Here is a 23,299-nt window from a genome sequence, read left to right as displayed (position 1 = left end):
ATGTTGTAAAAAAATCTCAGGAGAACTTACCTCTATATGTAAGGAGAATGGCGATATGCCGATATACAATATAAGGATCCAGTCGGCTGTCTGGAATTTTGGATATCAGAATACCATAGAATTACCACCTTAATTAATGCTGTTTGCATTGCTATTACCTAGAAACAACAGAGTAATTGCACTAGAAACTGCATAGAAATTACTGGTAATAAGTGGTAACAAGTGGTAACAATGACTATGTCGCACAACGGAAAAAATTAAGAGACCACTGCATATTTTGTCGTCATCATATGTTTGCTGAGTGACATTCAAATTAGTTGACGGTCATTAACATTTTCAGGGGTCTCCTAATTACTAATATCTTTGTGATTCCAAACTGAAATGTGTATTTTTTGAGTCAAAGAAAACTGTATACCTTACATATAAATCTGTATTAATTAATGAACTGGCTGATGGTTGGTGAACATAACAATGTTGTAATATGCCTTCAAAGGCCTGCACAATCCATACACCATATCTGAATATAACTGATGATTGATGTTGGACTCTGACTATACACACAGTTCAGAAACTATAACGGCATTCCTCAAAAATGTTGCAGAGGATGGATGATCACATAATGCTATACTTTCAACCCCCCTGTCACAATTTCAGTAAACATTCTAAGCATGCCCTTTCAAAAAGGGGACATGTTTGGTTAATCGATCTGCGTTTTATTTGTAGGCCATGTACTTTTTTGGCTGTGTTCTTCATAATGTGAAAGCCCAAGAAAGAGTACTCTTTCAAACACCAGTATCATGTCATTTAGTTTCAAAACCATGACTGATTCCAAAACAGTTGAGACCAGTAGCATAGACATGTCACTCCTAAAATATGAATGAGCAAAATGCTGAACATGGTTGCTGGAAAACAAGTCCTGTATTTGTACATGTTAAGTGTCAAAAGCCTTGTTAAACAGGCCCTGTATGAGTACAACAGACAGAAGTGGGATGCAAGATGCAGCAGGCATGCAAAATAGTTTTCTGACCTTTGAAGGGGAAAAAATGGATGGTCAGATTGTACAGTGGGTATAGTAAGTATTCACACCCATGCTAAAGTTGACTAAAAAGAGGAATATAAAATCATCTTTTGAGAATTGATTGTAATGCCTTAATTCAAAAAATGAGTAAAAATCAAACTGCTAAGGACACTTTTGTTCTTTTCTAATTTATTTCTGGACACTTGAGCACAATGAATCTCATTACTTATAAATTCTTTTTTATGAGTATATGACAATAAACTTGAATTGAATTGAAATTGATTGAATTGAATTGAATTGACACTAATTTTCTTTGTGATTGAAGAATGTATCGTAAATAGATAAATGTTATTCCTTAAATACAGGGGGCATAAGTATTTGACCCCTATGTTAAATTCCCATAGGAGCAGGAGGATTTTTTAGATGTTTTTATTTTTAAAGGCCAGCTATTTCATGGATCCAGGATAGTTAGCCTATTAGCCTTTGATTTGCATTGAGCTCAATGAGCATCAAACAGGCTAATAGGCTAACTGGAAAAAGCACCATGCCAATCTCTAGCTATGGTGAAGGGTATGTGATGATGTGGGGCTATTTTAATTCCAAAGGCCAAGGGAACTTTATCAGGATGCATAATATCCTGGATCCATGAAATAGCTGGCCTTTAAAAATAAAAACATATAAAAAAAATCCTCCTGCTCCTATAGGAATTTAAAGGGGACATATCATACCTCTTTTTAAACGAGGTTAGAATTGGTCTCTCCCAAATTGAGCCGTTTCTGGGCTGGCCACGCCTCCGGCTGCATGTATTGATTACACTGCTCGTTTCACAGGTGAAAATGACTAAAACAGAGCCGGCATCCAACCACATATGTTAGACCCTGGTGCTAGGGTTGGTCTATGCAAATTCCCTTAGTATGACATCAGAATAAGGGAGCCATCCAAATAGCTCACAGCAGCATACTTTCTTGACACCAAAGTCTTTCTACTGATCTACAGAAAACGGATGGATGGGTTTTTTCGCACTTGGAGTGTTTATAAGAACAGTAGAGGCCTAAATATGAACACAAAGGCCCGCAAAAAGTGAGTTTTGCATGATATGTCCCCTTTAACATAGGGGTCAAATACTTATGCCCCCTGTATTTAAAGAAGAACATTTATCTATTTACGATACATTCTTCAGTCACAAAGAAAATTAGTGTCCTTAGCGGTTTGATTTTTACTATTTTTTTTAATTAAGGCATTACAATCAATTCTCAAGATTATTTTATATTCCTCTTTTTAGTCAACTTTAGCATGGGTGTGAATACTTACTATACCCACTGTATATATCACTTCAAATGCAGCATGTATCCACATTCAGAGGCTTGTCAGAGCAGACCTTATGGTTTATCAGTTTCCCTTAACAATGTTGTGTGAGACACATGAACATGTAATTTTATCTCCGTTTGTTATGAAGGCAAGAGAAAATGGAGGACACGTGATTTAAACAGTTTTTATTATTATTGATGTAAGATGATCTCTGCTGTGGTGGAATTCAACATGAGCAGTGGTTTCTTGTATCTGTTTCCTGTGACAGCTTCACTTTGCCATCTTCCCTCTCCACATCTCTGTAGATCAGGGATTTCTGAGCTTTAAGCCGACAAGCCAGGCACATAAATATAGAGTCCACATTTTGGCTCTCTATGGGGTCTTTGGCAGATGTTTCAAACAACAGCATGTTGTGAGCATCTGCAAACTTGAGAGCTGTGTTAGAAGGCACCTGAATCTGGCTCACCAAATCACACTTGTTGCCCACCAAAACCCGTGGAACCAAAGGTGAGACATGATGGCTATTGCATTCCTGTATCCATAACTTGAGATTCTGGAAGGAGGCCATTTTGGTGACATCATAGACAAAGATGACTGCATGTACATTGCGGTAATAGTGCTCCACCATACTCCTCCTGAAACGTTCTTGTCCAGCAGTATCCCATACCTGTACCTACAAGAGAATGGTGTTCAACATTTAGGCTATAAATAAAAAATGACACAGTGAAGACTATGAGTTACTCTTATTTAAAAGTTAAGAGTCAATGGTTCTCTTTTTGCAACTGATTAATTTAGCTTTGCCATCTTTTTGCACAACAATTTTATTCAGAGGAACTGAAAAAAATGGAAATCTGAAATAGCATTAGGTTGTGGTACAGTTCTATAAGTCAACCTCACTCCACATTAATCAATAAAAACATGCACAGTATACTACAATGATCATTGTGTGACAATGGCCACATATTCACAGCAAACACACCAGCTGCACATGTTGCTGGTAGTAAAGAGGAGAAAATGCAGCTCTGACTAATGTGATACATCCAACTCCAGCGGTAGGTTGTCATTGTGATCACAACAATCAGTGTCCTCAGTGCAAACATGGACCGATTTGGCGAAATACCGGAAGTAGAGCGGTCGCCCTGTCTGTGGTGTGCTTGAGGCAACGAGGGTTTTAATTAGAGTGTTATCCGACTTATTCTTATTAGAGTGCATGAAAATGCACTCTACTGTTATCCGACTTATTAGAGTGCACTCTACTGTTATCCGAATTATTAGAGTGCATGAAAATGCACTCTACTGTTATCCGGTTTCTTATTATTATTATTTTCGGCATTATTCTTCTTCTAACGCTTTTTGTGTGTTTAATACAGCTTCAACCGTTTAACGTAGAAACTTCGTTCAAACTGCGCTGCGTAGGTCTTACTTAGGTGACTTCAGCTTTGTATTTTTTTAACTATTTAATAAAAACGATTACAATTTCCCCCATAGACTTAACATTGTGATTATGACGTCATAATAGGGCAATTAAAATCTTATGCCAGGTGGCCAGTCCAGGTGCAGCAGCTCTCTCTCTCTCTCAGCAGGCTTTAAGCATACAATCTCATTAAGACTACAGATCCTGTTTCACTACTTCCTCTGTCCACAACTGTTTCAAAATAAAATCCTCACTGCAATAATACACTATTAAATCATTTAACCATTGAAACTACTCAAGTATTTAACTGTTCAACCATTCAAACTGTCAGTAATCATCAACTATGCCTCCAGTCAACTATATGAAACCTCCATGTTTCTAGCAACCAACATAGCAACCATTAAAATTAAGCGTTTATGACCGTTTCCATAGCTACCAACATGATAATACCTGGACAATTTCAACAATGAAATTCCTGGGGGTGCACATCAGCGAGGACCTCTCCTGGACCACCAACACCACAGCACTGGCGAAGAAAGCCCAGCAGCGCCTCTACTTCCTGCGGAAACTCAAGCGGGCAGGGGCCCCTCCACCCATCATGATAACATTCTACAGGGGCACAATTGAGAGCATTCTCACCAGCTGCATTACTGTGTTGGGTGGAAGCTGCACTGACTACAACAAAAAATCACTCCAGCGCATAGCCAATGCAGCTGGAAAAATCATAGGGGAAACCCTCCCCTCCATTCAGGACATCTACACAACCCGCCTCACCCGCAAGGCACTCACAATTGTGAGTGATGCAAATCACCCCTCACACAACCTGTTCAATATCCTGCCCTCTGGTAGGAGGTACAGGAGCCTCCCCTCCCGCACAGCCAGACTCGCCAACAGCTTCAACCATCAGGCTGTGAGACTGCTGAACTCTCTCACTCCCTCAGCCTCAGCCCGAGCCCCAGCCACCAGAAACCTCAGACTGGCTGGAGTCTAGGGACCTCACTAGCAAGTTAGCTAGTTACTGTAGCATAGTTAGCATTGTTAGCATAATTAGCATTTTTAGCATAACTGCTAGAAATCATCAACTAAGTTAGCTAATCAACTTGGTTAGCATTGTTTGCATAGTTAACATTGTTAGGAAAACTGCTAACAAACATGAGCTAAGTTAGCTAAGCAATCTGATTAGCATATTGGCATTATTAACATAACTGCTAGCAAACATTAGCGAAACATTAAACATTAACCTACACCTATCTCCATCCATTTAAAATGATTTTCCTAACAACATCGATTAAACTATCGGTCTGTCAACTTTCATAAACTATGAAACCACCATGTCTACCCTAGCAACATGCCTGGATCACGCCTACACGCCGTACACTCATGCCTATAAAGCCCGCCCCCGCCCAGCCTTCGGCAAATCGGATCATTCATCTGTTCTCCTAATGCCAGCTTATAGGCAGAAGCTGAAACGGGAACCGCCTGTGATTCGCTCAGTTCAGCGCTGGACAGATCAGTCAGATGCTACACTACGTGACTGTTTCCAAACAACAGACTGTTTCGAATGTTTCGAGCTACCGCGGATAACATCGATGATTACACTGGAATTGTATCAGACTACATTTGTAAGTGCATAGACGACGTCGTACCGAGAGTGACTATACAAACTTTTCCTAATAAAAAACCATGGGTGAATGGAGAGGTGTCTTCAGCACTCAAGGCCCGGACAGCAGCCTACCAGTCTGGTATCCCTAGTGAGTACAAGATAGCCCGTTATTAAGGAAATCCATTAAATTGGCCAAGAGACAGTACAGAGAAAAAGTGGAGTCATATTACACAGGATCCAACACCAGGGATATGTGGAGTGGGCTAAGGACCATCACTGACTACAAAGGAAAGAGCCACAGAGCAGATGCGACCTCTGTTTGTCTTGCAGAGGAGCTGAACTCTTTCTATGCCAGGTTTGAGACACCCACCAGGTCAGAGGTACTGTTAGGACAAGACTGCTGCCCTTTTCAGGTATCTGTGACAGATGTGTGTAAATCTTTCAGAAGAGTGAATGCACATAAAGCTCCAGGACCAGACAACATCCCAGGGCGTGTTCTTAAGGCCTGCGCTTCTGAACTGGCAGAGGTATTCACCGACATCTTCAACCTCTCACTGCTACAGTCTGTAGTCCCCACATGCTTTAAGAGGACCACCATCATCCCAGTCCCTAAGAAATCATCAGTGAGCTGTTTAAATGACTACCGCCCTGTCGCTCTGACCTCTGTTGTGATGAAGTGCTTTGAGAGGTTAGTCAAAGACCACATCACATCCTGTCTATCTACTGCATTAGATCCACTTCAGTTTGCCTATAGGTCTAACAGGTCTACAGATGATGCTGTAGCTTTGGCCTTCAACACTGCTCTGTCTCACTTGGATCAGAACAACAGGTATGTACGGATGCTCTTTATCGACTTCAGCTCCGCCTTCAACACCATAATACCATCTAGGCTCATCATGAAACTGCAAGACCTGAACATCAGTCCCTCCATGTGCAGCTGGATACTAAACTTCCTAACAGGCAGGCCACAGGCAGTACGGCTAGGTAACATCACCTCCTCCAGTCTAACACTCAGCACTGGTGCTCCACAGGGTTGTGTGTTAAGCCCTCTGTTGTATTCACTGTACACATATGACTGTGCAGCCACTGACAGCTCCAACACCATCATTAAGTTTGCTGATGACACCACCATAATCGGCTGCATCAAGAATGGTGATGAGTGTGCCTACAGAGCAGAGGTGGCAGCAATGACATCTTGGTGTCAGGATAACAGTCTGCTGCTCAATGTAACAAAGACCAAGGAGCTGATAGTGGATTACAGGCGGCTGCAGGGAGAAGAACACGCACCCATTCACATCGGGAGTGCAGCAGTGGAGAGAGTCAAAAGCTTCAGATTCCTGGGCATTAACATCAGTGAGGATCTGAGCTGGACACACCATATATGTGTGATCACAAAGACAGCAAGACAGCGGCTCTTCTTTCTGCGACGTCTGCGGAAATTTGGCATGGACCACAATATACTGACCAACTTTTACCGCTGTACAATAAAGAGCATTCTGACTGGTGGCATAACAACATGGTATGGTAACAGCACTGCCCAGGATCGAAAAGCGCTACAAAGAGTCATCAGATCAGCACAGCGTATTACAAGGACTGAGTTACCATCCATCCAGGACATCTACAGTCAGCGATGCAGAAGAAAGGCCAAGCGAATCGTTTCTGACTCCAGTCATCCCAGCCACCATCTCTTCACCCTCCTGCCTTCAGGCCGACGATACAAGAGCCTAAGGACCCGTACCAGCAGATACAAGGACAGTTTCTACCCTCAAGCCATCAGGATGCTGAACCGTCCTGGGAAACCCCCTTAAGATGGCACTTTTCTTCTTATTTATTTTTTTGTTCTTTCTAATTTATTTCTGGACACTTGAGCACAATGAAGCACAATGAGCACAATGAATCTCATTACTTATAAATTCTTTTTTAGGAGTATATGACAATAAACTTGAATTGAATTGAATAAAAAAAATAAAAATAATTAAAGCCTGAGAGTAAGAGAGAGTTCTGGCCTTAACCCTCTCTGTTCTGGCATACAGTACGATTCTAGAAGCCTGAGAGTTCTGGCATAGGATTCTAGAAGCCTGAGAGTTCTGGCATAGGATTCTAAAAGCCTGGGAGAGAGAGTTCTGGCATAGGATTCTAATCGGAATTGTGATGTCATAATCACAATGTTAACTCTATGGGGAAATTTTTATAGTTTTAATTAAATAGTTTAAAAAGTATAAAAGTTACAAAGTTGAAAAATACAAAGCTGAAGTCACCTAAGTAAGATCTACGCGACACAGTTTGAATGAAGTTTCAAGGTTAAACGGTTGAAGACGCATTAAAAGCATTTTTCGTTAGAAGAAAAAATAATAAGAAGAATAGTTCGGATAACAATAGAGTGCATTTTTCATGCACTCTAATTATTATAATAAGAAGATGTCGGATAACAGTAGAGTGCATTTTCATGCACTCTAACTAGAAAATGTAATTCCATGGAAGGAATTACCATTGCATGTAAATGCAAAAAGGTTGCTGACTGTGTAAAACATTGTATTTAGGCCTATAGTTAAAAAGACAACTAGGCTACACAGAAGAATAGATAAATAACAATTACCCAATTACAATTCCACTGAAATTACTTGGAAAGTCACATTTAAAAAGTGATTTATGAAAATGCATCAAAATTGTGGATATAGGCTATTTTGGAAAATAACTCTTCATTTATTAGAATTTAAAAGACTGAAATGAAGAAGTAGCCAACTTCAAACGAGTTGCAAGAGCTGACTTTAGTAGCCTACAGTGAAACGACTGGTAGGATAGCTTACATAGCCTTCATATCTACACTAATGCAAGTTAAAAGTAGGCCATAGGTTATAGACTCAGACACCATTGGAATACGGAATACAATCTCAAACAACGCCAACAGAGAGGGTTATAGTAATGAAGGATCTTTGACGCCAATCAACGATGTCAGATGCAGCAACAGGTAGGATCTAGCATGTAACGTTAGCTTACAGTGGGATATTTTATGTAGGCTAGCTACACATATTACAGGATGAGCTAGTATGTTCTTCAAAGTGTTTTCAGGGGTGTGATTGTCCTAATAGGAATGTACAATAAGCTGTTAACAAAGGTTTTTAATTTGTGAATGATACCGAAAGCTTTAAATGATCGCCTGGCTGGCAAGTCCCTATAGCTGAAACGACTAGCTTGCTAACAAACAAACAAACGTGAAAATGATAGCAATGCAGTTTGTACTTGAAACGACTGTGAGAAGAAGGCTTGAACCTAAATGGTGCAACTAGTAGGCCTTTCTATCAGGTTGGACTTCACTTAAAATGCTGGGTGAAGTCTGATCAGTGTCGTGTAGGCTGCTCTGTCGAGATGGCTAACTTGCTTGTCGTTAGCTAAATACGGTGTTTACGTTGACATTAGGTTAGATTGTCTTTAGCTGTTGATAACGTTACCGAGAGCGAACCGGTTACTGTAACGATATAAACAAATCAAGTAAGGAGTAGCCTAACAGGAGACAAGACATGTCCTGGTTTACAGCAGTTGTGGCATTCACAGCTGTTACAGCTGAATGAGTAGACGTACGGGCAATTCCATATCAGTTGGAACAGGTCCGACACCATGGTCCTCAGTTTTTCCTGATTTTTGGTGCACATGTTCCTCCATGTCTCATTAGAAGAACACCCAAATTTTAGCTTGGTATCTTGTTTAGTTTCTGAGATATGGCTCTTCAAATGTGGATAGACGAGTCCAAAAAAAGGCTGAAAATTCCTGTATTTAATGAGCACCACTTTTTTTTAAACCCCTCTCCTCTCTTAAAGCTACCATATTATTTTCTAAAAATTTGAACACTGGAGCAGTACCCTGTGTTGTTGTCCAAAATCACAAAGGAATTACAGTTCTTCCCACCATTGGAGACTTATTCGTTGAAACAAACCCATATTTTTTTGAAAGCAATGAAAAAAAAAACTGTTTTTGTTCTCTTATGGTCATGAATGGCTAGCACTCACATTTTTAAAACTCTACATATATTTAGTCCATGAGTAAGAGAACATGTTGACAAAAAATTGAGATGGTAAGTTTTTGTATTTCGAGGCTATGAGCCTTCAAAGTTGGCCAAAATGGTGTTTTTTCCTAAAAATGCCACTTTTATTGCCTTTTTCCAAGGACAAGATGAAATGCAAATCCAACATTTCTTTCTTTCTGCAATAGTGTGGCACTTTGTAGATCATGTGAATGTGGTAGATCCGACCCATCCAGTCTGAAGTTAGAAAAAATGAAAAAATGTCTTGGCTGAAGGAGGTGTTGGTTTGATTTGTATGAACCTCTTAGAAGGACAATATGGGGTGTAAACCCATTTTGTCTTTTTGAGGGATCAGAATGCCATCCTGTAAACAGGATAAAAATGTTATATCCCATTTTTACTCTTTATTGATCCCTTAGAATATGTCCAAAAGTTGTCATAAATGAAAAAAGGCAACTAAATTGAGGGGCTTAAATGGCCAAGTGGATCAAGTCACACAAGGCTAAAAATGAAATATAAGACAGAAGAGATACTGAGGGAGAACACTGTGAAATGTATAACCCCTGCTATGATGGCCTTTGAACCCACTGTGTCCCTAACTGAGGTTCATTCTCATTAACACTAGAAGCGCCAAGCGCCGGTCATTTGACCGCTGACGCGTATTCCTAGAAGCGCCGTGTGGGTTTGACCTAGATATACCTAGAACTGCCGGGCTGCGGTCATTTGACCGCAGCGATTACAAAAAAAAAAAAATCTTTTCACTCGATTAAATTCCAGGACCCTACGTTCACGACTTTTCCTAAATACGCGTGTTTTGTCACCCAGAATTTTTACATGATCAAAAGCACACCGGTACAAGCTAGTTTAGAGCTATTTTGCGCTCACTTATGTGACAACACTATGTTGTCTCGCGTTCGGCCATTTTTGTCCAGGCTGCTATTCTCTTTTCTCACAGCAGATGTCGCAAGGATTTCCTGTCAGTCGGGCATGAGAATAATATTTTACCATAAAACATATCGTTTATATATGTGCAATATGTATTATATATGTGCTTTATTTTAATAACTATTTTTCATTTACATGGCATAGTCTATGGAGGCGATTTACAGTGGTAAAATGCGAGTTTGTTTTGAAAACGTTGCGACAGGCCTACAGGTGTAAAACATATTTTCGTCGTAGGCCTAGCCTATTTATGTACGTAGGGCGCGTATGACTACGTACATTCATAGTTGTATATCTTATCTTCTATTTGTAGGCTATCTTTTAAAGCTCAGACTAATGTATAAGCATTTTCTTACATATTTGCTGGACTGACTGAGTTACGTCAGGTCAAATACCTATCCTAACGCAGGTTTTGTACAATGTCAAGTGGCGCAGCGTTAACACCCCTGTCTGCATCGCCAGAGACCCGTGTTCAAATCTTGGCAGGAGCGAAATACAGAATCTTATATCAATTTAATTTACTGACCGTTTTTCAACGTCGATGAACAATTATTTTTTGTTAATGGTTTTTAATAACAACCTATCTGAAATAAACGGATGAATCACAATATGTTTAGGCCTACCATTAACGAAAAATAATTTCGCCAGCCAATCATTTTCTGCCGCCATCTGACAACTAAGCCAGTTAGACTTTTTGCATCTAAAAATAATTATATCATAGTGACACGCGAAAAAATAAACGATAGCTTAGAAACTAGGCCTGCATGAGATTTTCCCACTGGACACACCACATCAGTATGTGCTCGTTGCTACGATACACAGGACTCACAGTGAGTTGACGACCAATGAAAATGACATGGGGAAAAGAAGGAAACAAAGTAGCCTGATTTTGATCTCACCTTAGGCCTACATACTTTCCTAATTCCTACGTTACTCAGACTTTTGTTAAATCGTCAGGGCCCGGTTGCACAAACACCAAAACCAAAGATTGATGATATGAACCAAATATTCTGGAACAGATGGATTTACAGCATTGAACGTGATAGGCTATTAGGCTACTGCTGCGACTTCCACCGTTTCCTTTCCAGAGATTGCTGCGCATTCACAACGCAATGAACGCATGCAGTCTACATTGAAGTGAAACGTGCAGAACGTTGTCCAAAACAATACAATAACATTGTGTGTTGATATCTAATACAATATACACATCTATAGACATGAAGTGGCAACTAAAACCATTATCAGTCATGAAAACTGTGGCGGCTGCATTAAGGTTTTGGCTGAGCCAGCTAGCCAGCCAACAACTTCATCAGCCAGCCGTTCTCAAAGCAAATGGCTTCGGGGTCATCCATTGCAGCCTATTTGAAACCGATCATCCCCCCTCCCCCATACACTCGTCTAGGCTAGGCTACAGACATCACCGAGATATTGAGTACAATTAACTGCCTCCCCACCCCCACCCCATCTATCTGTCCCTGCATAGGCCTACTAGTCTGTAGGCTGACTGTTTAGGCAACTCGTGGAAGAATGCGCAATGTTTCATCGCACATGCGCGTTTCAGAATGTTCGAATTTGCCAGCGTGCGTGTAGTTATGTGAATAGAAAAGAATAGAATATAGCCTACTTTATTGATGCTTTGTTCAAAAGGACTTCCGTCATGAATAGGTTGGGAATCGAACCAACACCCCTTGGGTCCTCAGGCCGAAGCTCTAACCAGTGAGCTACAGCCTTGCTTATCAGGCACGTGAAAATGTGTGTCTCAATGCTGAATCTCGAATTCATATAGAAGTTAGCTTAGAAAGAATAGGCCTATAGCTTTTTTCAGCAGACATCGCAAACATAGCCTACACATTCGCAAAACGGAGAATATCATTCACTCATTATTTTAAATTATGCTACTTCTCACGCCTATGCCTGCTCAGCATAGCTCTCTCTATCTCCCTCCCTCCGAGGTAGCTAGCCTAGACCCTATAAGATGCTTCTCCCTAAATGAATGAAAGTTGTTTTAGAAAGTAGCCACGGTAGCCTGTAAAATGCGGCATGAAATCCTGGCTACTGTGTAATTGAAACCAGACTGTTAGGCTCTTTGTTCCAGGTGACCAGGTCCGATCATTTTCGGCGGCGCGAACATATAGGCTACCTATTAAATGAATAGAAGTGGATTTGGGGAGTGAATTAGAACTAGCCACATTCACTTTTAGAGCATTTTAGTTGAAAGTCAAGTTTGCTTAAGGTTTGTTCAAGAACTCTTCCAAAGTTTTTACCTCAAACAACACAAATCAACACAAATACATGAACAGATAACTCAAACGTGCTGTATGTCATAATGAAACAAACAACCACAGATTATCAACAACACGGTCTGACACGAATGACACATGGCTTAGTGCAAACTGAATTTATGACCAAACGATTTCATTCGTGCACGAAGCGCCATCTAGCGATCATTATGTGTAAGTAAAAGCCTCCCAGTCTAAGGACTCAGCGGTCATTTGACCGCCTCGCCGCGCTTTAAGTAGTTCACAACAGCACGGCGCTTCTAGTAGGTCGTCAAAGCGGTCAAATGACCGGGGCGCGACGCTTCTAGGTATAAGTGGGTCAGAACGGCGCGGCGCTTCTAGTGTTAAACAAATTTCTTCTGCATGAAGCATATCGTCTCCTGGTTGCTGTTAGAGTTACCGTCGGATGCAGCATGCATTTAGCCTGATTACCATCGACTTTCAAAGGCTCTGCGAGACTTTAGTCTGACCAACAGCCTGTACTAACACGGTTTCTTGCAAGCGCTGGTTGACCCGCCTCCTTTAAGTGCCTGGATTTGCTACTGGTAGATGTCAGAAAGCGGTTTGCCGAGTTTAAACCAATAACAACACTCTTTCCTCTGCCTTGAACACGCCTCTACCCAGAGCCGTTGGAGCTGCTCAAAGTTGATTGGTTCTCGACCAAAGGGGGCAGTTCCGCAGATTTCGGGAACTCAGAAATCCTTCTCAATGAGCAGTTGACCAGACCAGCAGCAAAAGCCTGAAGGCGTTGCGTCACTGGGAGGGCGTGCCAGGCTAGCATGCATTGTGATTTGTTCTAATGGTATCCCTGGACAGTTATGGTTATGGTTATGGTTATGGTTATGGTTATTTAGCAGACGCCTTTGTCCAAAGCGACATACAAATAAATAACAATACAAATTAAATAACAGTGAACAATTACAAAAAGGGAGAATAGCAATATTATCAATAAAACAATCAATTAAGCACTAACCTAATGAGAAACAGTTAACCCGAGAACCACTTAGATAAACATAACCCTAGGACCAGTGAAAATCCTACACTTTTTGGTCATCCATATCCATCCCAAGTTAAACCCTAAGGGGGGATTTTTTTTATGTCACACAAAATGGGTACCAATTAACTCCAAATGGTCTGAAACATACTCCTACACAATATCTCAAACATGATTTTGGCCTCAACACTTTATTTCAGTTTTTTGTTTTTTCCCATTCGTTTCAATGGGAAATGTTTTTTGCGAACAACTCTTGAACGGAAGGCCGTAGACTCAATCTGATTTGCTCCATCAGACATAATTCGACCATGAGGATCAAGCAAGAAGTGAATGTTTATTTCTATGACCTTCCACTCTCTAGATAAAGCCTTTTTAAAGTTGATTTCCTGTTTTAAACCAACTTCCGGTTATCACAGGATATTAGGGATACAGTGGGTTCAAAGGCCATCGTAAAAGGGTTAAACATTTCACAGTGTTCTCCCTCAAGTATCTCATCTGTCTTATATTACATTTTTAGCTTTGTGTGACTTGATCCACTTGGCCATTTAAGCCCCTCAACAGCCGAGGCTGTTACTTACACATAATGATAGCTAGATGGCGCTTCGTGCACGAATCAAATCGTTTGGTCATAAATTTGTCAGACCGTGTAGTTGATAGTCTGTGGTTGTTTCATTATGACATAGGCCTACAGCACGTTTTAGTTATCTGTTAATTTATTTGTGTTGATCTGTGTTGCTTGAGGTAAAAACTCTGGAAGAGTTCTTGAACAAACCTTAAGCAAACTTGACTTTCAACTTTTTCATAGTATTTCATTTTTTATATTTCGTTTTTACATTTTGTATGCTACTTAGAAATGTTGGCTATTTTAAAACGGAGGCATACGCGTTCTGTGATTAGGAGCCTGACCCGACGGGAGGGGAAGGATGAAAAATGTCGACCCAACACCGGTGTTGTTGGATCTCGAGATCCGTAACCTAAGCTCTAAAATGAATGGGTGGCTAGTTCTAGTTCACTCCCCAAATTCACTTCTATTCATTGAATAGGTTTGCGCCGCCGAAAATGATCGGACCTGGAACAAAGAACCTAGTCTGGTTTCAATCACACAGTAGCCAGGATTTCATGCCGCATTTTACAGGCTACCGCGGCTACTTTCTAAAATAATGTTCATTCATTTAGGGAGAAGCATCTTGTAGGGTCCAGCTACCTCGGAGGGAGGGAGATAGAGAGAGCAGAAATGCTGAGCAGGCATAGGCGCGAGAAGTAGGCGAGTGAAAGATATTCTCCGTTTTGCGAATGTGTAGGCTATGTTTCGATGTCTGCTGAAAAAAAGCTATAGGCCTATTGTTTCTACAATTTAAGCTAACTTCTATGTGAATTCGTGATTCAGCATTGACACACACATTAACATCAGAAGCAGACAGAGCCATAGCCCACTGGTTAGAGCTTCAGCCCCTATGCCCAAGAGTTGCTGGTTCGATCCCCGACCTGTGTATGGCAGAAGTTCTTTTGAGCAAGGCATCAATAAAGTATATTCTATTCTTTTCTATTCACACAACTACACGCACGCTGGCGAATTCGAACATTCTAAAACGCACATAAGCGATGAAACATGATTGCACATTCTTCCACGAGTTGCATGTAGACAACAAACAGCCAGCCTACAGCCTATGCAGGGGGCAGAGAGAGGGGGTGGGGGTGGGGAGGCAGTTGTCAATGCTGCAGTGTCTGTAGCCTAAGATCATGTCCACACATAGCAAAACGACCCCCCCCCCCCCCCCCCTCCGTGAACTGGTTAGACGTGTATGGGGGAGGGGGAATGATCGGTTTCAAATAGGCTATGTTTGCAATGGATAGTGTGTTATGTATAGACGCCGAAGCCATTTGCTTTGAGAATAACGGCTGGCTGATGAAGTTAGTGGCTGGCTAGCTGGCTCAGCCAAAACCTAAATGCTGCTGCAGCCGCCAAAGTTTTCATGGCTGATAATGGCTTTAGTTGCCACTTCATGTTTACAGAACATGCAACTGAGTCCTGTGTAGCCTATAGCAACGAGCACAATACTGATGTGTTGTATCCAGTGGGAATCGTTTATAAGCTATCATTTATTTTTTGCGTGTGTCTCTATGATATAATTATTTTTAGATGCAAAAAGTCTAACTGGCTTAGCCAAAGTTTGTCAGATGGCGGCTCAATTTGTTCTAGAAAATTATTGGCTGGCGAAATTATTTTTCGTTAATGGTAAACAGTATTGTGATTCATCCGTTTATTTCAGATAGTTTGGTATTAAAAAGCATGAACAAAAAAATAATTGTTCGTTGACGTTCAGAAAAACGATCAGTGAGTTCAGTCAATATGAGATACAATATTTCGCTCGTGCCGAAATGTGAACCCGGGTCTCATGCATCGCAATCAAGTTAACGCTTGAGTTAACGCTGCGCCACTTAACATTTGGTACGCTGTTGGAAATAGCATAGGTCTTTGACGCGACGTAACTCAGTCAGTCCAGCAAATATGTAAGAAAATGCCAATACATTAGTCTGAGCTTTAAAAGATAGCCTACAAATAGAAGATAAGATATACAACTATGAATGTACGTAGGCATACGCGCCCTACGTACATAAAGGCTATGACGAATTTCAGCTGAAAATATTTTTTACACATGTAGGCCTGCCTAATAGAACAACGTCGCAACGTTTTCAAAACAAACTTGCATTTTACCACTGTAAATCGCCTCATAGACCATGCCATGTAAATGAAAAATAGTTATTAAAATAAATCACATAGGCCTACATAATACATATTGCACATATATAAACTATATGTTTTATGGTAAAATATTATTCTCATGCCCGACTGACAGGAAACCCTTGCAACATCTGCTGTGAGAAAAGAGAATAGCAGCCTGGACAAACATGGCCGAACGCGAGACAACATAGTGTTGTCACATAAGTGATCGCAAAATAGCTCTAAACTAGCTTGTACCGGTGTGCTTTCGATCATGTAAAAATTCTGGGTGACAAAACACGCGTATTTAGGAAAAAACATTTTTTGTAATCGCTGCGGTCAAAATACCGCAGCCCGGCAGTTCTAGGTATATCTAGGTCAAACCCACACGGCGCTTCTAGTAATACGCGTCAGAGGTCAAATGACCGGCGCTTGGCGCTTCTAGTGTTAATTATTGCGACCTCGGAATTCCCCCGATATTAGAAACTTGAAAAGCACTCCGAGAGCTAACAAACAGACAAATGTTATTTGTCAAAACATATCTCACATAAAACGCAAACCCTGATGAAAACATAGCCTACTCTCCTCCTCGGCGGAGTAGGCTAATAATTACATTGCATGTAAATGCAATGTACTGTTATCCCTGTTCTTCTTATTATTATGGGGATTATTCTTCTTCCGACCAAAATCAACGGTTTTTGACGCTAAAACCACTTAACCGTTTGACGTCATTCAAGCACTCATACAAAGGTCTTGTAACGGAGATTTGACGAATGTATTTTTCACAGTTGTGAACTTTATACTTTTTAAGATATTTACGATAAAAGAATGAAAAACTCTCATAGAGTTAACATTGAGAAGCTTTGGCGGCAACGAAGCCTCTGTTACGTCAGTGCTCAGCTGTCCGTAATCAAGGATCCACCACTGCGCTAGGCTGAACCTGAATGTTATATGTCTACTCATTAAGGGCGTGTTCACACGAGGATGATTTTTCACCAGTTGCGGGTGGATGTTTTACATTATATTCCTATGATACAGAGAGGTTTTCTTAAAAAAGGTACTGGGCGCTTTTTAAACCACCGCCACCGGCGTTTTTTTCCACCTACCCCGGGTGGTTTTCAAGTTGAGAAATCTCTACTCTCCAAGAAAAAACACCCCGCGTCAAGTGTTTTTTTGACAGCTGACCAATGAACGAGAGTTTGCGTCATAGTGAAACTTTATTGAAAGTTCTTTTTTCAGAAAAAAAAAATGGCGACCAAAACAAAGTAAAAAGATGCCAGCCGAACAGCTAGTTGTTCTTGTGAGTGAACATGTAGAGCTATACGACATGACCAACAAGTTATACCACAACATTTACCATAAGGAGACCATCTGGAGGTCGATTGGTGGGATTTTGGGCCATAATTGTAAAAATTAATTCTCCGTTTTCATCCGCTCACCTGGCAAGCTAATAAGCTAACCAGTAGCAATCACGTAACGGTACTTGTGCTCTAGAACGGCAGTTGTCATGGGAATTGAAATTAACGTTCGGTGCTGTTTTGGGGGAATAAAAAAGCCCCTGTCGGCTTTCTATCTTTTAAAAAAACACCCAGGTCAAGTGTTTTCTGTAAATAAAAACCTCCTCGTGTGAACACCTCCTAAGCTGTACTGTAACCCAGGACGTTGTCGTCTTGTCTCCTGTTAGGCTAGCTGCTACTCCTTACATTTGTTTGTATCATTACAGTAACCGGTTTGCTCTCGGTAACGTTATCAACACCTGAAGACAATCTAACCTAACGTCAACGTAAATTTAACACTGTATTTAGCTAATGACAACCAAACTTGCTCCAGGCTATAGGTTTAACGTCGGGTAGGCTGCAAGGCCAACAGGGCTTACACAAGGGCTTTTAGCCATCTCACAGAGCAGCCTATACGACACCGATCTTCACCCAGCGTTTTAAGTGAAGTCCAACCTGATAGACATTTAGGTTCAAGCCTACTCACAGTCGTTTCTAGCACAAACTGCATTGCTATATCATGTTCACGTTTGTTTGTTAGCAACCTAGCTGCTAGTCGTTTCAGCTATAGGGACTTGCCAGCCAGGCAATCATTTAAAGCTTTCGGTATCATTCACAAATTAAAAACCTTTGTTAACAGCTTATTGTGCATTCCTATTAGGACAATCACACACCTGGAGACACTTCGAAGAACATACTAGCTCGTCATCCTGTAATATAGCCTACATAACATCCTACTGTAAGCTAACGTTACATTTGCTAGATATCCTACCTGTTGCTGCATCATCGTTGATTGGCGTTGTTTGAGATTGTAGGTATTCTGTATTCCAATAGTTCCGTTATTCTAGCGAATTTAGATTTCCGGTTGTACCAAATTTGCTAAATAATGGTGTCTAAGTCTATAGCCTATGGCCTAGGCCTACTTTTAACCTGCAGTGTAGATATGAAGGCTATAGCTATCCTACCAGTCGTTTCAATGTAGGCTACTAAAGTGTCAGCTCTTGCAACTCGTTTGAAGTTGGCAACTTCATGTCAGTCTTTTAAATTCTAATAAATGAAGAGTTATTTTCCATAATAGCCTATATCCACAATTTTGATGCATTTTCATAGGCTATATCACTTTTTAAATGTGACTTTTCAGTGGAATTGTAATTGGGTTATAGTTATTTATCTATTCTTCTGTGTAGCCTAGTTGTCTTTTTAACTAGGCCTAATACAATGTTTTACACAGTCAGCAACCTTTTTGCATTTACATGCAATGGTAATTCCTTCCATGGAATTACATTTTCTAGTTATCAAATTGAAAGCACACTATAGCTATAGTGGTACTTGTGTGATCTCGTGTGATCACGCATGCATTTACAGGCAAATTTGTGTTAGTTAAAGATTGCACACAGCGATGGGACAGCTGTGAATGAGTGCTTCAAAAAAATTATTCAGAATAAATTCAGTGTCTGTTGTCTGTTAACTTTCTGGAAATGTAGGCGTAGTAAAGACAAATATTGCATTCAAGTACCATTCAAGTTAAGACTTTTTGGTAGGCCTATGTTACAAGCATACTTTCAAAACACTTGAAATGTAACAATAAATTGAATAGGCCTAGAAATGTACATGTGTTATTGATTTTATTAACATCAGGGTAGCCTCCACTATTTTGAGTGACAATTTAAGATTCGGACCTTTGCCGGGAGGATATTTTAGTAACTGGACCTCTTTGAATTTTAATTGAATACCCCTGATATAGACCTACATTTATCTCTTCATCTCTTCTGCTCTCTTCTTAATCAATTCTATATTTTCTCACACATTGAAACCAAATAGTATATTTCAATTAAACTGAAAGACCCTGTAAATCCCTTGCTTTGTGTGAAAACTCTTTCCAAAGGGGTTTAAAAAGTCACCAGGTCCTGACATCACCACTACTGCATTGGAGGATATTTCAGCACTATTTACATGGACAGCTCCCCTCAAGATCATCTTAGGAGCAGTGCATGCGTAGGGCCGACGGTAGCCTACAAGAATGTTCGGGAAACAGAAGGGGGAAAAAACAAACGAAACAAATCTTAAGATGACTCTTAGAATACATTCTAATATATCTGATATATCGGCTATCTATCGGAAACGAGCCAGACATGAGCTCTTGGATATCCATGCGTTTTTGTGCACGCTTCACACAACCTAAAATGTGAAGAGAAGCATAACGACACCTTTCCTCTACGTTGAACTCTATTTTAGCGCTACACTAGAGAATGTTTAATGAGGTAACGGGCTCTGGCTACAATTCTGAAACACATGGATAAACATATTGCTGTGTGTCACTTACGTTGGCCCTGTCAATTGATTAGGCTTATTTAGCCTACGTTTCACTCTTGCTTAGGCCTATCTTGTTTGTGGTGTAAATTCCAGTTATTCACAAGTTCTATCCAATGTGGTCAGCAGACCAGAGGTGTCACGCCACCGTGGCAATAGGCAACTAGTCCGATTTCCTATGTGGGGGAACGCAGTAGCCTATCATAGCCTGGTAAGCCTAGAACAAATTCAACATATTAGCCTAGTCATAGACGTAGGCTATTGAGAAAATAATAGGCTGTGGAACGAGGGCCTATGCCGCAAGCCTAAATTATATCATCAACAACAACAAGCATTTGCCTATTGAGGATTCCGGGCGCGTCACTATTCTTCACTGTTCCCATAACAACCAGCATTATAGATATTAACGCCGCCATCTTGGGAGTCAAAAAATAGCGGAGTCCAATAGCGACACACGTGAGATTGAACCAAAGTTTGCTTCATTGAGTATTTTAAATGACCTGGTGCAAGGTGATCGACTTCCTAGACCTCAAGTAAGATACTGTGACACTGATTATTTAGTTAACACCACGTCTTGATAAACGCTTGACCATTAAAGCTTAGAGTTTGAAGATATTTTCAGGCTGGATTTACGTTGGCTATCGATAACGCTGCAGGGAACAGCTTCTATTATCGGTCCTAAACAGTGGTATTTGTTCCTCAGGCTTGAACGTGACAGGTAGTCAGCCTACATGAATAAACAAAAATATGTGCCTAGGTATATTGCCTGAAAGACTGGACGTGCTAGCAGTGCATCCAAGCTGCTTACCACAGATCCTCCAGCGAACTGTTTTGACTGGCTATCAAACATATCAACGGGGTCTACAGTAGCCTAGGCCTATCTGGATTACATCTATTTATTTCGTTTAGCAAATGACAACTTGTTAACTACGCTACCGGTCGCTAGGATTAGTCTACATCTATTTATTTCGTTTGGCAAAATGACGACGTGTTAGCTGGTCGCTAGACGCTAGTTAGCAGGAGTCAGTAATTAGCCCACTGTTTCTAAATTAGGCATAGGCTACAAGTTATTTCAACTAAGTTTACAACACACTTGGATTAACCCTGAAAGACATCATGACGTTTACTGGATATCTGAGGATTTTTCTCCATGGACAACAAGCAGGAGAGAAGAAAGATGACAGAACAGAACTGGCCGTCAGTTTAGCTGGCTAGCTTTCAAGCAAGGTATAACTTTTCCCTCCAGTGCTAGCAAAGGCAGGATATTGTTATTCAGTTGTGTTATCATTTGCCTTTAAATTGAGTGAACGTATCTATTCAAAATAAACTAAACGTTTCCCCAATCACGTTTTAGTTTGGTGCCACCGATTCATGAGCAGTCGTGCAATGTGTGTGGTCCCTGCAGTGAAACCATACGAAGCTAGCAACGATATTTAACATACGATTGATTCCTGCAACTATACCCATGCAGCATAGGCAGACTGCTAATCCTTTTTTTGAAACGATTTAAGATGATATGATGGTGAAACGATTTAAGATGGTATGAACACAAATAGGCTATCCTTATGCATACATTTTGCAAACATGCTTTGGGTAGACAAAACGTTTTTGAATTTGATCTTACAGTTGTCATCATTTAGCCTAGCATAGTCTAGTTTAATTAGGCTATATTTTAGGCCTGCATAAATAACCTAGCCTTATAAGCTACCTCGAAACACCCCGACATTTGCTGTCCGTTCTAACACGAAGACATCACAGACAAAATTGTGAAAGCCTATGTCGAAATTGCTGCTTGTATAGCTTCGTTTAATGCTAAATTATAGGCTCTGAACGAAAAACACTGTGCGCACGGCGTTGGTATACGGCATATTTAAATGAAATCGGTTGAAAAATAAAGACTTGATAACTTAGGCTAAAGTTAATTGAGAGTGAAACCTCTAAGCTTGGACGCTATCCTTGGTGTTAAATTACAATAATGCCCATTGTTGACTCCCATCATGGCGAAACGGGGGCGAAACCTAGAATTCTCGCGTCTGTGACATCAGCTAGGAAACCTCAATAGCCTAGCCAAAATTGAACTGGCCGACACAGTAAACTCGCTGAGCAGCCTATAGGTTCGCCGAATCAGAGGGCAACTGCGGGCGCATTAGTGACTTCACGAAATAAAGACTGTCTAGTTCTCACCTTGATTATTTCGCCGTCAATTTCCACAGCTTTCTCTCTGAAATCCACACCAATCGTAGCCTCCGTTTTGTCAGGGAAGGATCCGCCAGTAAATCGGAAGGTTAGACACGTTTTGCCCACGTTAGAATCCCCGATTAAAATAATTTTGAATATACGCGTCTTGACACTGTGAACCAAAGATGAACTAATATCTAAAGATGATGTGAGATGAGAATTGGTCCTGTCTTTCCTGTCCTCCACTTCTTTTGCCATAACGAAGCAATGACGCTGGCTATCAATGATGAGGATGTGAAAGGGAGGGGTGGGGAAAAGAGAAAAGATAAATGTGTGGGATAGGCTAACGTCCTCATTCGAGATTTTAAGCCAGTAGGCTTATTTGCTAGACCTAGCCTACATTTGATTATCGGTGAATAATGTGAACCCTGTCAAACCTGTTGTGAAAACAGCCAGATGTTTGGACGGGCTTCCCCTATTCCAGAAGATTCTGTCGATTGAATTATGACCAAAGGTCAATAAAATATGCTACAAAAGAAAACTGCATAGGAGATTATTAGCCTATAGGCCTATATCATTGTTGTTGTTGTTGTTGTTGTTGTTTCCCACTGTTTAGTTGAATATTGCTGAATTGTTTTATTGAAATGAATATTATTGAGATCTTTTTTCCAGATACAGTGCCTATAGAAAGTCATCATACCCTTTTGAAATAGTTACTTTTTTTGTCTTACAGCCTGAAATCAAAACCCATTTTTAAAAAAATATTTTCCAGTTTTATTAACAAATTTAGCTGTACAACATCAAAATAATGAAAAAAAAGTCAGCAGTTCTGAAAATGAATAAAAAATTAAAAACTAGAATAACAGGGTTGGAAAAGTCATCATACCCCTGACTTAATACTTTGTAAAGCTTCCTTTTGCTTTCATTACAGCCATCAATCTGTTTGGATATGTTTCTATTTTAGCTTTGCACACCTAGATAGGGGAATATTTGCCCAATTTTCCGTGCAGAAATGTT

At 40.5% G+C, this 23,299-nt stretch overlaps 1 protein-coding gene across 1 annotated transcript; it reads right to left on the bottom strand.

Annotated features, from left to right (window-relative positions):
• Positions 1-2,517: 2,517 nt before the first annotated feature.
• On the bottom strand, positions 2,518-22,554 carry rab33a (RAB33A, member RAS oncogene family). The gene is made up of 2 exons (XM_062524612.1): positions 22,289-22,554; positions 2,518-2,999 (listed from the first exon to the last, which is right to left on the bottom strand). Exons 1-2 carry the CDS (start codon positions 22,538-22,540, stop codon positions 2,553-2,555), a joined length of 699 nt encoding a protein of 232 aa, XP_062380596.1. The 5' UTR covers positions 22,541-22,554; the 3' UTR covers positions 2,518-2,552.
• Positions 22,555-23,299: the final 745 nt, after the last annotated feature.

The sequence above is a fragment of the Sardina pilchardus genome, chromosome 21 (genome assembly GCF_963854185.1).
Source record: "Sardina pilchardus chromosome 21, fSarPil1.1, whole genome shotgun sequence".
NCBI classification, from domain to species: domain Eukaryota; kingdom Metazoa; phylum Chordata; class Actinopteri; order Clupeiformes; family Clupeidae; genus Sardina; species Sardina pilchardus.
Note: the sequence above shows the minus strand (reverse complement) of the source record. Positions and strands in the feature narration are given on the sequence as shown.